A 17,375-nucleotide genomic window follows, 5' to 3' on the forward strand; every position below is an offset into this window, starting at 1 on the left:
ACAGATACACTGTTACAGACAAAACAACACAGGTACACTCCTACAGACAAAACAACACAGGTACACTCCTACAGACAAAACAACACAGGTACAATCCTACAGACAAAACAACACAGGTACACTGTTACAGACAAAACAACACAGATACACTGTTACAGACAAAACAACACAGGTACACTTTTACAGACAAAACAACACAGGAACACTGTTACAGACAAAACAACACAGGTACACTGTTACAGACAAAACAACACAGATACACTGATACAGACCAAACAACACAGGTACACTGTTACAGACAAAACAACACAGGTACACTGTTACAGACAAAACAACACAGATACACTGATACAGACCAAACAACACAGGTACACTGTTAGAGACAAAACAACACAGGTACACTCCTACAGACAAAACAACACAGATACACTGTTACAGACAAAACAACACAGGTACACTCCTACAGACAAAACAACACAGGTACACTGTTACAGACAAAACAACACAGGTACACTCCTACAAACAAAACAACACAGGTACACTGTTACAGACAAAACAGCACAGGTACACTGTTAGAGACAAAACAACACAGGTACACTCCTACAGACAAAACAACACAGGTACACTGTTAGAGACAAAACAACACAGGTACACTCCTAGAGACAAAACAGCACAGGTACACTCCTACAGACAAAACAACACAGGTACACTGTTAGAGACAAAACAACACAGGTACACTCCTACAAACAAAACAACACAGGTACACTGTTACAGACAAAACAGCACAGGTACACTGTTAGAGACAAAACAACACAGGTACACTCCTACAGACAAAACAACACAGGTACACTGTTAGAGACAAAACAACACACGTACACTCCTAGAGACAAAACAGCACAGGTACACTGATACAGACCAAACAACACAGGTACACTCCTACAGACAAAACAACACAGGTACACTCCTACAGACAAAACAGCACAGGTACACTGCTACAGACAAAAGAACACAGGTACACTCCTACAGACAAAACAACACAGATACACTGTTACAGACAAAACAACACAGGTACACTCCTACAGACAAAACAACACAGGTACACACCTACAGACAAAACAACACAGGTACAATCCTACAGAAAAAACAACACAGGTACACTGTTACTGACAAAACAACACAGATACATTGTTACAGACAAAACAACACAGATACATTGTTACAGACAAAACAACACTGGTACACTCCTACAGACAAAACAACACAGGTACACTGTTACAGACAAAACAACACAGATACACTGTTACAGACAAAACAACACAGGTACACTTTTACAGACAAAACAACACAGGAACACTGTTACAGACAAAACAACACAGGTACACTGTTACAGACAAAACAACACAGATACACTGATACAGACCAAACAACACAGGTACACTGTTAGAGACAAAACAACACAGGTACACTCCTACAGACAAAACAACACAGATACACTGTTACAGACAAAACAACACAGGTACACTCCTACAGACAAAACAACACAGATACACTGTTACAGACAAAACAACACAGGTACAATCCTACAGACAAAACAACACAGGTACACTGTTACAGACAAAACAACACAGATACATTGTTACAGACAAAACAACACAGATACATTGTTACAGACAAAACAACACTGGTACACTCCTACCGACAAAACAACACAGGTACACTGTTACAGACAAAACAACAGATACACTGTTACAGACAAAACAACACAGGTACACTCCTACAGACAAAACAACACAGGTACACTGTTAGAGACAAAACAACACAGGTACACTCCTACAGACAAAACAACACACGTACACTCCTAGAGACAAAACAGCACAGGTACACTGATACAGACCAAACAACACAGGTACACTCCTACAGACAAAACAACACAGGTACACTCCTACAGACAAAACAGCACAGGTACACTGCTACAGACAAAACAACACAGGTACACTCCTACAGACAAAACAACACAGATACACTGTTACAGACAAAACAACACAGGTACACTCCTACAGACAAAACAACACAGGTACACTCCTACAGACAAAACAACACAGGTACACTTTTACAGACAAAACAACACAGGAACACTGTTACAGACAAAACAACACAGGTACACTGTTAGAGACAAAACAACACAGATACACTGTTACAGACCAAACAACACAGGTACATTGTTACAGACAAAACAACACAGGTACACTGTTACAGACAAAACAACACAGGTACACTGATACAGACCAAACAACACAGGTACATTGTTACAGACAAAACAACACAGGTACACTGTTACAGACAAAACAACACAGGTACACTGCTGCACAAAGAATACTTTTACTGACAAAGCGAAGCTGATGATGCCAAAAATTGTAATGGTGAGTGGGAGCTCACCTTGAGGATTTTCTCTACCAGAGCTGGTGGTGCTGTTGATAGGTACGGTTGTGTCAGATGAAGAACTAACAATTGTTGTTAGGTCTGCAAATGAGAGTCAAATATTTCATCTTTCTTCCTCTAGAGCAACCTGTTATCATTCAAGAAAAACATCTGTGTTCATCCTCTAGAACAAAGTTCATTCTCTAGAACAAATTGTTCATCCTCTATAACAAACTGTTCATGTTCAGGAAAAAATGGTGAACAAATTCTGAACAGTTGTATGTAAAACTTCTACCAACTGCATGCAAACAAGACACACCATCAAAAATAAGTCACACTACTTTGGAGGTGAGTTATTGTAAAAACAAAGAAGACACACTACCATGGAGGTAAGTTATGGTAAAAACAAAGAAGACACACTACCATGGAGGTAAGTTATTATAAAAACAAAGGAAACACACTACCATGGAGGTAAGGTATGGTAAAAACAAAGAAGACACTACCATGGAGGTAAGTTATGGTAAAAACAAAGAAGACATTCTACAATGGAAGTGAGTTATTGTAAAAACACAGAAATGATGCAAGGATTCAGTGTTGGTAGCTATGACAACAAGACCTTGTTCTGGCACTATGACCTCCATACCTGGTGTTTCTGTCGTGCTGGTGGTGGTTGTTGTTGGCAGTGCCTCCACTGTTGTTTCCTGGGTGGTGGGCACTGGTGTTGTTACGGGTTTTGATGTTGTTGTGAGCCCTGGTGTTGATGGTAAGGTTCCATTATAACAAGTTAAACAACAGCTATCTAAATCTGCTTGGTTATAAAAACGACACATTCCTTGTTGACAACCAAGGGCTTTGTCGCCATACAAACAGCCTGAAAAATGTTAATGCATCTCAGCGTTACAACTTGCCACACTGTCAACCCTGACTACAAACAGCTTGTCTCTGTCCATCCACAGTCAAGATTTTTTGATGTTTAAAGAAGATGTTTTGAATAAAGAAGAATTATTTTGCAAAGTCTTTTTTACAAATGATGTTTTAAATTAAGAATCTTTTGTACATATTGATTAGAATGATGTTGTAAAATGGGTTTTGTGCAAAACAGTTAAGAGTGCATGTGTCTGGTGGAATAATGAGGTCACATGGCGCTTTGTATCTTTTAAAAGTTGACAGACCTGGAATGGCTGTGTAGAAGGTGAGACATGTTTGACAGCAAATGTTTGAGTTGTCTCCAACATAACACTGACTGCCTGTCACTCCTGTACAATTCGTTCGATCACCATATTCACAACCTAAACAAACGAAAAGTTTCTGTGGTACAAGTAAACATCGTTGGTGCCATGAGATAAACTTTGTAGATTGTTGAAGTCTTATTGTTGTAATACTTAATGTGTTAAATAATTTTTAAAAGCTTAGGAAAACAAAATCCAGTTCCTATAATTGATGAAGCACATTTGGAATTTTCCCTGGATGCGATGAAAACATTGATGAATCCTTTGAGTGCTTCCGTAAATCATATCCTATGTAAAATAATGGAAATTGTAAATGCCAGCATTGAATTCTTGATGAAAAATTCCTGGAGAAAACTTCAAAGTCCTAGATGGATAGTTGGAAATCCCAGCAGAATTTCCTGAGATCGTTGGTGGAGAAATCATGTCCCAGAGAAAGTTTCAAAAGCTATTCAGGCCATTTAAGATTAGAATGCACAGCGAAGCAATTGCCTATTAAGTTTTATGAGGACGAAAAACATTTTAACTAATGAGCAAAGCTGTTGATTGATAGGTTATGATGATATCACAGAGGTCAACCTCCATCAAATCAAACCTCAACACAGGCATCAAATTGACGATAACAAATTACACATGAATTTCAAGCTAGCTGTAATTTCAATATTATTTATGTGCATACTTTTTAAAGCAAGCAATATCATAGCTACACTGTGTTTCTATATTTTATAGAACAGCATTTTAATTTAAATACAGTTCAATGAAACGAGGACAAAAATTAACTAACAAAGGATTTACAAATTTAACTATTCCAGGTGTTCTTGAAGATTAAATATTTTTGCTTCATTAATGACACCAGCCACTAAATGAACTAACAAAAGATCTACACAGAGAACTAATCCAGGTGTACAGGAAGAGTTAACATTTTCTGCTTCATCAACGACATCTGCCATGTAAAACTTGCTTAATCCAAGTGTGTTATGTCATATTCCTATACGAAAACGTGATTAACAATAAATTAAACTATGTGGCAAACCTAAAATCATCGAAGATTGTACAAAAGACGAGTGAATAGCGATTCAGTAAATAAGTTAAAGTTAGATACAGTTTATCTGTCAAGTGTCAGCATCAACGTGAAAACTAACTACTAGATGTAAATGTCATAGATTGTGGAAGCAGGGTGTTACTACCTAGAAATGTTACATTCACAATGGTAGCTAGAGGACTTGAAATTGTCATGACTTATATTTCTTTAAAAAAATGCTGTCCCTGTTTGTTTTGTTGCAGAAAATGATTAAACTGAGTGGCTGATGTACATTAGAGAGTCAGTTGTATCCTTGATTTTCTATCCTGGTTGGTTCATGCTGATTATTTCTCATTATAATGGTTACTCAATTCATGGACTGATGAATTTACTGATTGGAGAGCATCCACAAAAATAAACTTCCAACATAAATGAACAATTACACAGTAACTGTTTTTATTATGAGTTAGCCAGAAAACTTGTTGTAAACTTTAAATCACACTAGCTATCCAGACAAATCTGTAAATGACTCAGTAATTTGATATATGGTAAGAAGAGAAAATACAGAACTGACGGATGCTCCCTGAATAAACATTACTTCTAAAGACGGCTAATTATGCAAACGAGAGTTATGGCTCTTGTACACTGCACTTCTTCACGAGATCTACCTCCCTAATAGATGTAATTTCATGTTGATACCGCCTCAAGTTTTAGTGATATGCTCCAGACAAAATTGTGACGGATGGACAGACGGACAGAGGGACAAACAGACATGTGATATGTACAAGGGGTGTACTCTGGTATGTATCTGAAATCTGATTCCGTATCTAGATACAGAAAGGGTTTATATACCTTTTCTAACAAGGATGAGTGTTCCATAAAATGATGAATGATCAAGGTAGTCAGACCAAACATGTCTAACTTATCAAACATGTAAAATCTAATAATATAATATTGAAACCGTTTATACCTATTCATATTAAGCTAAATACAAAAATGCATTCCTGTATATGATGCATTGTGTTAATTAATTAATCAAAATATGGCTCCAGTTTGTATCCAGAGGTTAATATTCACGTGAGATTAAAAAGAAGATGTAAATTAAAAACTGTCCAAGACAGGATTTCTTGATCTGAAAATATGGTAAGATATGTTGGAATTTAAATATTTCATTATTACATAACAATTACAGGATTTAATGTATTTCATATTCTGTTGTATAAGACAAAATATTCTAGAAAGGCCCTGAAGCGACACCGGTTTGCTGTAAAGGAAAACCTACCTTGAATTCCTGTATTGAAACTCTGACATTTCCTGCAGCAGATATCAGCATTTGTTCCAGCATAGCACTGATTGGCCGATACTTGTGTACAGTTTGTTTTATCTCCATATTCACAACCTGGACAAACAAAGACATAGAAACATTTTTTGTAAAATGTAACATTCTGGCTAGGTACAGATTATACCTAGTAACAGTAGGTATTTGTCAGTTTACTGCAAGAGGCCAAAACTTTACCAATGCTGTTTGAAAAATTATTTCTTCAGTTTAAAAAAATATTGTGCCATCATTCCAAAACAGGAAAATCACTAGAGCTAACAACATATGTTTACAGTCTCCAGAAAGACATTTACGGAGAAAATCTATGCTTCTTTTAATTGACTGTATAATTACTTTGTAAAGTAAGAAGCTGATTTAAAAGTGAAATTCTAAGTTATATGTTTGCTACATGTAGGTTTAAATTGTAAACATTGTAAATAATATAATCCATCATTTTCATTGGTCAGAAACTGGTGACATCATTTCGGAACAAAAACACAAGGCTTGTGATCATTGGTCAGAAACTGGTGACATCATTTCAGAACAAAAACAAAGGCTTGTGATCATTGGTCAGAAACTGGTGACATCATTTCAGAACAAAAAACAAAAGGCTTGTGATCATTGGTCAGAAACTGGTGACATCATTTCAGAACAAAAACACAAGGCTTGTGATCATTGGTCAGAAACTGGTGACATCATTTCAGAACAAAAACAAAGGCTTGTGATCATTGGTCAGAAACTGGTGACATCATTTCAGAACAAAAAACAAAAGGCTTGTGATCATTGGTCAGAAACTGGTGACATCATTTCAGAACAAAAACAAAGGCTTGTGATCATTGGTCAGAAACTGGTGACATCATTTCAGAACAAAAACACAAGGCTTGTGAACATTGGTTAGACAATTTGTTTAAATGAATAAAAGTTTTTTTTTTTTAAAAATAACCATTTACTAGTTGTTCTATATAGTCCTTTTATCCACATACATACTTCCATAAAAGATTCTTTTCCAACCACCCTCCAGAAAACGTTTAATTATCATATCATTATCATATGATTTTGCTTACTTCACTGTTCCATAGAAAGTCAAATAATTCTGCTTTTAGATTTTGAAGAAAATTTCTATTTGAATTTGGAAGAGCTATATGATATAATCAGTGATTTGGTTTTATATACTTTTCCTATCAAAGTAATAATCTTTCTTTTCCAGGGCTTACAACAGATTTTAGCTTTACAGTTTTTTTATCAAAGTTAGATTTGATGACTAAGTGCAAATCCACATCAAATTCAATACCTGCGAGAGTAAAATTTGTATTGCAGTATTGCACCACCGCAAATTGCACTCAGGAAAATAAATAAGTTGACTCTATTTTCTGCTGCCTATCTACAGTATTTGTGTTTTCCCGACATTAATTCTAAATCCAGAAATTTCTGCAAATGCTGTACAGTTCATTAATTGCCTCCTTCAGTGAGTCTTTTGAGCCAAGGAGAAATGTTTAGAGGTTTTTGTTAAGTTATTTTCAAGAATATTTCAGAAAGTTCCAAGAACAGTGACTTCACCATGGATGATCCTTAATCACATTTGAATTTGCTTTGAATTTCTCATGGCTCTTACCTCTGTGTGATTACTTTTTTTTAAATTTTTCATATAGGTTATTTTGTATCAGTCAGATTTCATCAAAGCATTGATGTAAAAGTGAAAGTATTATGTCTGTCTTTTTCAAAATCATTTGATGTAATATAAAGTCATCACATTTGATAGATTTGAATACCATTCTGTCCGGTGTATAAAGACTGACACATGTCACTCTATTATTTGATATAGTGTACCACTCTGTCCGGTGTATAAAGACTGACAAATGTCACTGTATTATTTGATATACTGTACCACTCTGTCTGGTGTATAAAGACTGACACATGTCACTGTATTATTTGATATACTGTACAACTCTGTCTGGTGTATAAAGACTGACACATGTCACTCTATTATTTGATATACTGTACCATTCTGTCCAGTGTATAAAGACTGACACATGTCACTGTATTATTTGATATACTGTACCATTCTTTCCGGTGTATAAAGACTGACACATGTCACTCTATTATTTGATATAGTGTACCACTCTGTCCGGTGTATAAAGACTGACAAATGTCACTCTATTATTTGATATACTGTACCATTCTGTCTGGTGTATAAAGACTGACACATGTCACTCTATTATTTGATATACTGTACCATTCTGTCCGGTGTATAAAGACTGACACATGTCACTCTATTATTTGATATACTGTACCATTCTGTCCGGTGTATAAAGACTGACACATGTCACTGTATTATTTGATATACTGTACCATTCTGTCCGGTGTATAAAGACTGACATGTGTCACAACAGCTGGAGTTGTAGGAATAACAGCCCCAGGGTGAAAGTTTTGCCATATCCTGACAAGTTAAAGTGTTGTACACAACACCTTTGGAGTCACCATATAGACATGTACCTACAAAAAATCAACAAGAAATTGGGAATCATCATAGATATATATATAGACATGTACATACAAAAAATCAACAAGAAATTGGGAGTCACCATAGATATATATATAGACACGTACCTACAAAAAAATCAACAAGAAATTGGGATTCACCATAGACATATATATAGACATGTTCATACAAAAAATCAACAAGAAATTGGGAGTCACCATAGATATATATATATATAGACATGTACATACAAAAAATCAACAAGAAATTGGGAGTCATCATAGATATATATATAGACATGTACATACAAAAAATCAACGAGAAATTGGGAGTCACCATAGACATATATATAGACATGTACATACAAAAAATCAACAAGAAATTGGGAGTCCCCATAGACATATATATAGACATGTACATACAAAAAATCAACAAGAAATTGGGAGTCACCATATATATACTCAACAAAAAAAGAAAGGTTAACATGCTTCCTTGGCGAATACCTGTAAATGAGTGAAAACAAAGTGACGTTTGTGCAATATTAGAAAATGGTAATGTTTAACATTACAAAATCCAGGGGGGTTACCAAAATCATTCAAGCGTGAAAGTCTGTATTAGTGAAAGAGCTGCACGAGGTTTTCTGCGACTAACTTGTATCTTCGCTTGAATTTCATGAACATTCAAACTGACAACTGTTCCTCAGATCCTTAGGACTTAGAAATCACCGAATCTTGCTATCTATCAACTTTATCATTATGCCCCGGCTGTCACAAGTACAGAGAGAAAGGGCTGTAGGCATGATGCAGGCTGGGGAGTCTCGCCATCGAGTTGCACGGCATGTTGGTTGCAGTGTTAAGACAATTTGCCGGTTGGTAAGTCGTTTAAACCAAACTGAGTCAACATCCGATCGTCCCCGAAGCGGCCGACCCCGTAAAACGACAGCCAGGGATGACCGTCGTATACGATTGATACACTTGCACAATCAATTCGTAACCGCAGTAGAGACTACAAGGACATTGTCTGGGCATCGTGTGTCTCCCCAAACAGTCCGCAACAGGTTGAGGGCCTACCAATTGAAAGCACGGCGTCCCTACACTGGACCCAATTTGTTGCGACGTCACCATATTAATCGGCATAACTGGACCTGTGTTCACCGTCGTTGGGCCTTACGACAATGGAACAATTTTCTGTTTTTAGATGATTCCAGGTTTTGTCTGCAACACGGTGACGGAAGGCGTAGAGTGTGGAGGCGACGAGGGGAGCGTTTTGCGAACTGCTGCGTCGCAGAACGGGACCGCTTTGGCGGCGGAAGTGTAATGGTTTGGGTGGTATTTGTGGGGGGACTCGTACCAGGCTTGTTGTGTTAAATGGCAATTTAACTGGCATTCGATATCGGGACGAAATTTTAAGACCAGTGGTTCTCCCATTCTTAAGACACCATGCCGTTGGCGCCATTTTTCAACAGGATAACGCAATAGCGCACACCAGTCGCGTCAGCAGAAATTTCTTGCAGCAGAATAACATAAAGGTGTTAGATTGGCCATCTAAATCACCTGATTTGTCACAGATTGAGCGTGTCTGGGATGTTCTTGGGAGACACGTGAGAAAACGACAAAATCAGCCGTCAAACTTGCAGTAGCTGGCCCAAGCCTTGATCGCTGAATGGAACAACATCTCTCCTCAAATTATCCACCGGTTTACGAGTTCCATGCGACGACGCTGCAATGCTGGTTACTTAACAAACGGTGGCCATACCCGTTACTAATGGTGTTACCTTTGAAATTGACCCCAACGTCCTTTACAGTCGAATAAAATCAACTGAACGCAAGGTTTTATAATGAACCATGATTGCAGTTTTATCAGAATTGATCAATTACTTTATTCGTACATGATTGGTAAGGATTTATGAAGGGATTAATTAATTAATCACAGAATAAAGTAGTGTTACCTTTCTTTTTTTGTTTAGTATATATATAAATATAGTATACAGCAACCTACAGTTGTATACACTTGCAATAACACATATCAATGATAGATTTTATATCAAATAGATTGACAGGTTGGCATAAAAGTACAGGGTTATTGTGGGGGTTAATGATATATATAAATACTTGGTGGTACAGGGTTATTGTGAAGGTTAATGATATATATAAATACTTGGTGGTACAGGGTTATTGTGAAGGTTAATGATATATATAAATACTTGATGGTACAGGGTTATTGTGAAGGTTAATGATATATATAAATACTTGGTGGTACAGGGTTATTGTGATGGTTAATGATGGGTGTTGAGAGTGATGATACATACTAGGTGGTGTAGGTGCACTGTTTGAAGCCACACAGTTTCCCTGTTGACACCACTGAAATATACAAAATACATAAACAATTTTAGATTTGATCATTTCTGTTTTTCATATCTGTCACATTAGGAAGATCCGTGAGCATGATTCCACCAACAAACATACAGCTTACAGGATATTTTTACCACAACATACAGATGTCACCTGGGTTATTTCTACCTAGTCATACAGATGTCACCTGGGTTATTTCTACCCAGACATACAGGTGTCACCTGGGTTATTTCTACCTAGTCATACAGATGTCACCTGGGTTATTTCTACCTAGACATACAGGTGTCACCTGGGTTATTTCTACCTAGACATACAGATGTCACCTGGGTTATTTCTACCAAGACATACAGGTGTCACCTGGGTTATTTCTACCTAGTCATACAGATGTCACCTGGGTTATTTCTACCCAGACATACAGGTGTCACCTGGGTTATTTCTACCTAGACATACAGATGTCACCTGGGTTATTTCTACCCAGACATACAGGTGTCACCTGGGTTATTTCTACCCAGACATACAGGTGTCACCTGGGTTATTTCTACCTAGACATACAGATGTCACCTGGGTTATTTCTACCTAGTCATACAGATGTCACCTGGGTTATTTCTACCCAGACATACAGGTGTCACCTGGGTTATTTCTACCTAGACATACAGGTGTCACCTGGGTTATTTCTACCTAGACATACAGATGTCACCTGGGTTATTTCTACCTAGACATACAGGTGTCACCTGGGTTATTTCTACCTAGACATACAGATGTCACCTGGGTTATTTCTACCTAGACATACAGATGTCACCTGGGTTATTTCTACCTAGACATACAGGTGTCACCTGGGTTATTTCTACCTAGACATACAGGTGTCACTTGTATTCCATGTGATAATGACTCTCACCTTTGCTGTATTACATGTTGTTCCATCAGCTGGTAAGATTAGTGTACACGAGGAGGATGATAAAGTTTTACACCATAATCCGGTACAGATTGTCTCAAAATCTGTGTAAAATTGCTGAGGAAGAAATAACAAAATGTATATTAGATTGATAGACAACAACAGTCAAACATGTTCTTCAACACCATGAAACAAATGTACCTAAGGAAATCATGCAATAAATCATATGTAAATTAAAATAAAAGTCAAATTTATCAAAAACACTGCCAATGAATCGTCTTTAAGGAAAATTTAAACAAGGAATATATCTATAGAATTATTAGAACAGTGGTGTAAGTCACTGTAGACAGGATATCCACATATACAAATACTACATAGGAAGGTCGTCTCTCTAGACAGAGGAACTTAATGGACAGGTGGTCTCTATATTGATAAATAGGTGGTCTCTATAGATTTATAGACAGGGGACATTAATAGACAAATATCTCTATAAATTAATAGATAGGAGACCTTAATAGACAGGTGGTCTCTATAGATTTATAGACAGGGGACATTAATAGACAGGTGATCTCTATAGATTTATAGACAGGGAAATTAATAGACAGGTGGTCTCTATAGATTTATAGACAGGGGACATTAATAGACAGGTGGTCTCTATTTATTTATAGACAGGAGACCTTAATAGATAGGTGGTCTCTACAGATTTATAAACAGGAGACCTTAATAGACAGGTGATCTCTATAGATTTAAAGACAAGGGACATTAATAGACAGGTGGTCTCGATAGATTTATAGACAGGGAAATTAATAGACAGGTGGTCTCTATTTATTTATAGACAGGAGACCTTAATAGATAGGTGGTCTCTACAGATTTATAAACAGGAGACCTTAATAGACAGGTGATCTCTCGATAGATTTATAGACAGGGAAATTAATAGACAGGTGGTCTCTATTTATTTATAGATTTAAAGACAAGGGACATTAATAGACAGGTGGTCTCGATAGATTTATAGACAGGGAAATTAATAGACAGGTGGTCTCTATAGATTTATAGATTGGGGACATTAATAGACAGGTGGTCTCTATTTATTTATAGAAAGGAGACCTTAATAGACAGGTCGTCTCTATAAATTTATAGACAGGGGACATTAATAGATAGGTGGTCTCTATTTATTTATAGAAAGAAGACCTTACTAGACAGAAGGTCTCAAGATTAATAAACAGGTGGACTCTCTAGACAGAGGCCCTTAATAGACAGGTGGTCTCTATATATTTATAGACAGGAGACCTTAATAGACAGGCGGTCTCTAGATTGATAAACAGGTGGTCTCTCTAGACAGGGGACCTTAATAGACAGGTGGTCTCCATAGATTTGTAGAGAGGTGGATTCAGTAGACTGAGGCCTTTATAGACAGGTGTTTTTATTGCTAGGAGAAATTTGCAGTTAAGTTGGCCCCATATATGGGACTTTCATTCTAAATTGATTTTTACAGATGATTAGTTATCATAAACAGTTTGTCTCAACAGACAGGGGCCTGAATAGACAAGTGGTCTCTATTGACAGGGACCTCAATAGACAAGTGGTCTCTATTGACAAGGACCTCAATAGACAAGTGGTCTCTACAGACAGGGGACCTTAATAAACAGATGGTCATTGAAGAAACGGGACTTCAACAGACAGGAGGTCTCTATAGACATGGGACCTTAATAGTCAGGAGGTCTCTATAGGGAGTCGAACTCAACAGACAGGTGATCTCTATAGAGAGGTTTTCTTAACACACAGATATGATATATATAGACAAGGGTCTATGTATTTATGGTCTTTTAAGAGGGGACAGGTCTATATAGGCAAGATACCATTATAGACAGGAAAACAGAATAGACAGGGGAACAAAATAGATGGCAAACAGAATAAACAGGGGAAACAGAACAGACAGGAGAAATAGAATAGACAGGGGGAACAGAATAGACAGGGGGGTCAGAACAGACAGGGGGAATAGAATAGACTAGGGGAACAGAATAGACAGGGGAACAGAATAGACAGGGGGAACAGAATAGAAAGGGGAACAGAATAGACAGAGGAATAGAATAGACAGGGGGAACAAAATAGATGGCAAACAGAATAGACAGGGGAAACAGAACAGACAGGGGGAATAGAATAGACAGGGGGAACAGAATAGACAGGGCAACAGAATAGAAAGGGCAACAGAATAGACAGGGCAACAGAATAGACAGGGGAACAGAATAGACAGAGGAATAGAATAGACAGGGGGAACAGAATAGACAAGGGGAACAGAATAGACATGGGGGAACAGAATAGACAGGGGAACAGAATAGACAGAGGTACAGAATAGACAGGGCAACGGAATAGACAGCGGGAACAGAAAAGACAGGGCGATAGAATAGACAGATGAACAGAATAAACAGAGGAACAGAACAGACAGAGGAACAGAATAGACAGGGGAACAGAATATACAGGGGAACTGAATAGACAGGGGAACAGAATAGACAGAGGAACAGAATAGACAGGGCAACAGAATAGACAGGAAGGGGATATGTCTATAGACAGGGTGATTAGATTTCTTACCAAACAAATGTACGATCCTTGACCTACAGCCAACTCACACTGAAGATTAACGTTGAACAATTGGCCGATCTCTGTCACAGTGTAAGGGTTTAACTCGTCAGGATTGGTCGAGGAGTCGGTGGTGAGGAGACAATTGTTTCCATTGCTGAAACAGTGTCTAATAACTTGATCACAAAATATCACCTGAACTCATTTTTTATAAAATATATTTCAAAACAGAACATCAAGTGATATTTTTTTGCCTTGGAAGATGAAATTGAGAAACAGCATAGCAAACGTATTGCCTAATTCAATAACATCGGCCCCGCCCTAGATCAGGTCGCATCCAGGTTTTAAAAAAAGGGAGGATGGGAATGTTTGTCCACTCCCGAGAAACAACCAAGCTGAAGGAGGAAGAAGTTTTGTCCACTGTCAGGTGAATTGTGATATCTGATTTTACCCTGGAGACAAGACTTGATTGATGTAAAGTGAAGAACTTTGGGTTTTTTTAGGACCACTACCAATCAAAGGGATGAGGCCGTGTAAAACCATTTATAGTTAAGGAGCTCAATTTTTGGGGTTTTTCCAAAAAATGTAATTTCATAGAAACTGAATTTCATTGGTAGATATAGCTCAATGAATATACTTTTACTTACTTTAACCTTAGATGTTTGAATTCATAGACTGAAAATCAGTCATTTTACAGTATACATGGGTGAGTCACTTTCTTTCAATAAAATAACAATTTCATGTTATTCTAATTCTTTCTCTGGATTACCTGTCCAAGTTATCCAGCAGGTTATTTATTTCAATGACAGAACAGCTAGAGAATATCCAGGGATGTCGAGCAGAAGTACCGGTCTGTGAAGAACTTGATGCAGCCATGACATATGCATTATTAGCTAGACAGTTATTGTCCACACCATCATGTTTTGCCCCTAAACTGTAAATAATGTTAAAATGCTAATTAATCATCAACAATTAACAAGTATTATTAATGAAGCATGTTTCAGAGAGAACTTTTTATTTATTTCTGTCTACCAGATAATATCACTACCTACCAGATAATATCACTACTAGACAATATCACTACCTACCAGATAATATCACTACCTACCAGATAATATCACTACCAGATAATATCACTACTAGATAATATCACTACCAGATAATATCACTACCTACCAGATAATATCACTACTAGATAATATCACTACCTACCAGATGATATCACTACTAGACAATATCACTACCTACCAGATAATATCACTACCTACCAGATAATATCACTACCAGATAATATCACTACTAGATAATATCACTACCAGATAATATCACTACCAGATAATATCACTACCTACCAGATAATATCACTACTAGATAATATCACTACCTACCAGATAATATCACTACCAGATAATATCACTACCTACCAGATAATATCACTACTAGATAATATCACTACCTACCAGATAATATCACTACTAGATAATATCACTACCTACCAGATAATACCACTACCAGATAATATCACTACCTACCAGATAATACCACTACCAGATAATATCACTACCATATAATATCACTACCTCCCAGACAATATCACTACCTACCAGATAATATCACTACTAGATAATATCACTACCAGATAATATCACTACCAGATAATATCACTACCTACCAGATAATATCACTACTAGATAATATCACTACCTACCAGATAATATCACTACCATATAATATCACTACCTACCAGATAATATCACTACCAGATAATATCACTACCAGATAATATCACTACCAGATAATATCACTACCTACCAGATAATATCACTACTAGATAATATCACTACCTACCAGATAATATCACTACCTACCAGATAATATCACTACCAGATAATATCACTACCAGATAATATCACTTCCTTACCAGATATTATCACTACCTACCAACTAATATCACTACCTACCAGATAATATCACTACCTACCGGATAATACCACTACCAGATAGTATCACTACCTACCAGATAATATCACTACTAGATAATATCACTACCTACAAGATAATATCACTACCTACTAGATAAAATCACTACCTACCAGATAATATCACTACCATATAATATCACTACCTACCAGACAATATCACTACCTACCAGATAATATCACTACCTACCAGATAAAAATCACTACCTACCAGATAATATCACTACCAGATATCACTACCTACCAGATAATATCACTACCAGATAATATCACTACCTACCAGATAATATCACTACAGAATATCTCTACCTACCAGATAAAATCACTACCTACCAGATAATATCACTACCTACCAGATAAAATCACTACCTACTAGATAATATCACTACCAGATAGTATCACTACCTACCAGATAAAATCACTACCTACCAGATAATATCACTACCTACCAGATAATATCACTACCTACCAGATAAAAATCACTACCTACCAGATAATATCACTACCTACCAGATAATATCACTACCAGATATCACTACCTACCAGATAATATCACTACCTACCAGATAATATCACTACCAGATATCACTACCTACCAGATAATATCACTACCAGATAATATCACTACCTACCAGATAATATCACTACATAATATCTCTACCTACCAGATAATATCACTACCTACCAGATAATATCACTACCTACCAGATAATATCACTACCTACCAGATAATATCACTACCAGATATATCACTACCTACCAGATAAAATCACTACCTACCAGATAATACCACTACCAAATAATATCACTACCATATAATATCACTACCTCCCAGACAATATCACTACCTACCAGATAATATCACTACTAGATAATATCACTACCAGATAATATCACTACCAGATAATATCACTACCTACCAGATAATATCACTACTAGATAATATCACTACCTACCAGATAATATCACTACCATATAATATCACTACCTACCAGATAATATCACTACCAGATAATATCACTACCAGATAATATCACTACCTACCAGATAATATCACTACTAGATAATATCACTACCTACCAGATAATATCACTACCTACCAGATAATATCACTACC

General features: G+C 36.7%; 1 protein-coding gene across 1 annotated transcript in view; it reads right to left on the reverse strand.

The window, feature by feature from the left end:
* Positions 1-17,375, reverse strand: part of LOC132550664 (uncharacterized) — a 62,155-nt gene that overhangs the window by 11,613 nt on the left and 33,167 nt on the right. The window contains exons 11-19 of the mRNA XM_060214754.1: positions 15,049-15,213; positions 14,292-14,436; positions 11,709-11,822; positions 10,771-10,822; positions 8,333-8,476; positions 5,948-6,064; positions 3,591-3,707; positions 3,062-3,289; positions 2,437-2,520 (exon numbers count right to left, since the gene is read on the reverse strand). Coding sequence (XP_060070737.1) covers positions 2,437-2,520; positions 3,062-3,289; positions 3,591-3,707; positions 5,948-6,064; positions 8,333-8,476; positions 10,771-10,822; positions 11,709-11,822; positions 14,292-14,436; positions 15,049-15,213 — 1,166 coding nt within the window. The remainder of the gene's footprint in view (positions 1-2,436; positions 2,521-3,061; positions 3,290-3,590; positions 3,708-5,947; positions 6,065-8,332; positions 8,477-10,770; positions 10,823-11,708; positions 11,823-14,291; positions 14,437-15,048; positions 15,214-17,375) is intronic.

Source organism: Ylistrum balloti, unplaced genomic scaffold (genome assembly GCF_031769215.1).
Source record: "Ylistrum balloti isolate Yb309-2 unplaced genomic scaffold, AGI_CSIRO_Ybal_v1 Utg370138, whole genome shotgun sequence".
NCBI lineage: Eukaryota > Metazoa > Mollusca > Bivalvia > Pectinida > Pectinidae > Ylistrum > Ylistrum balloti.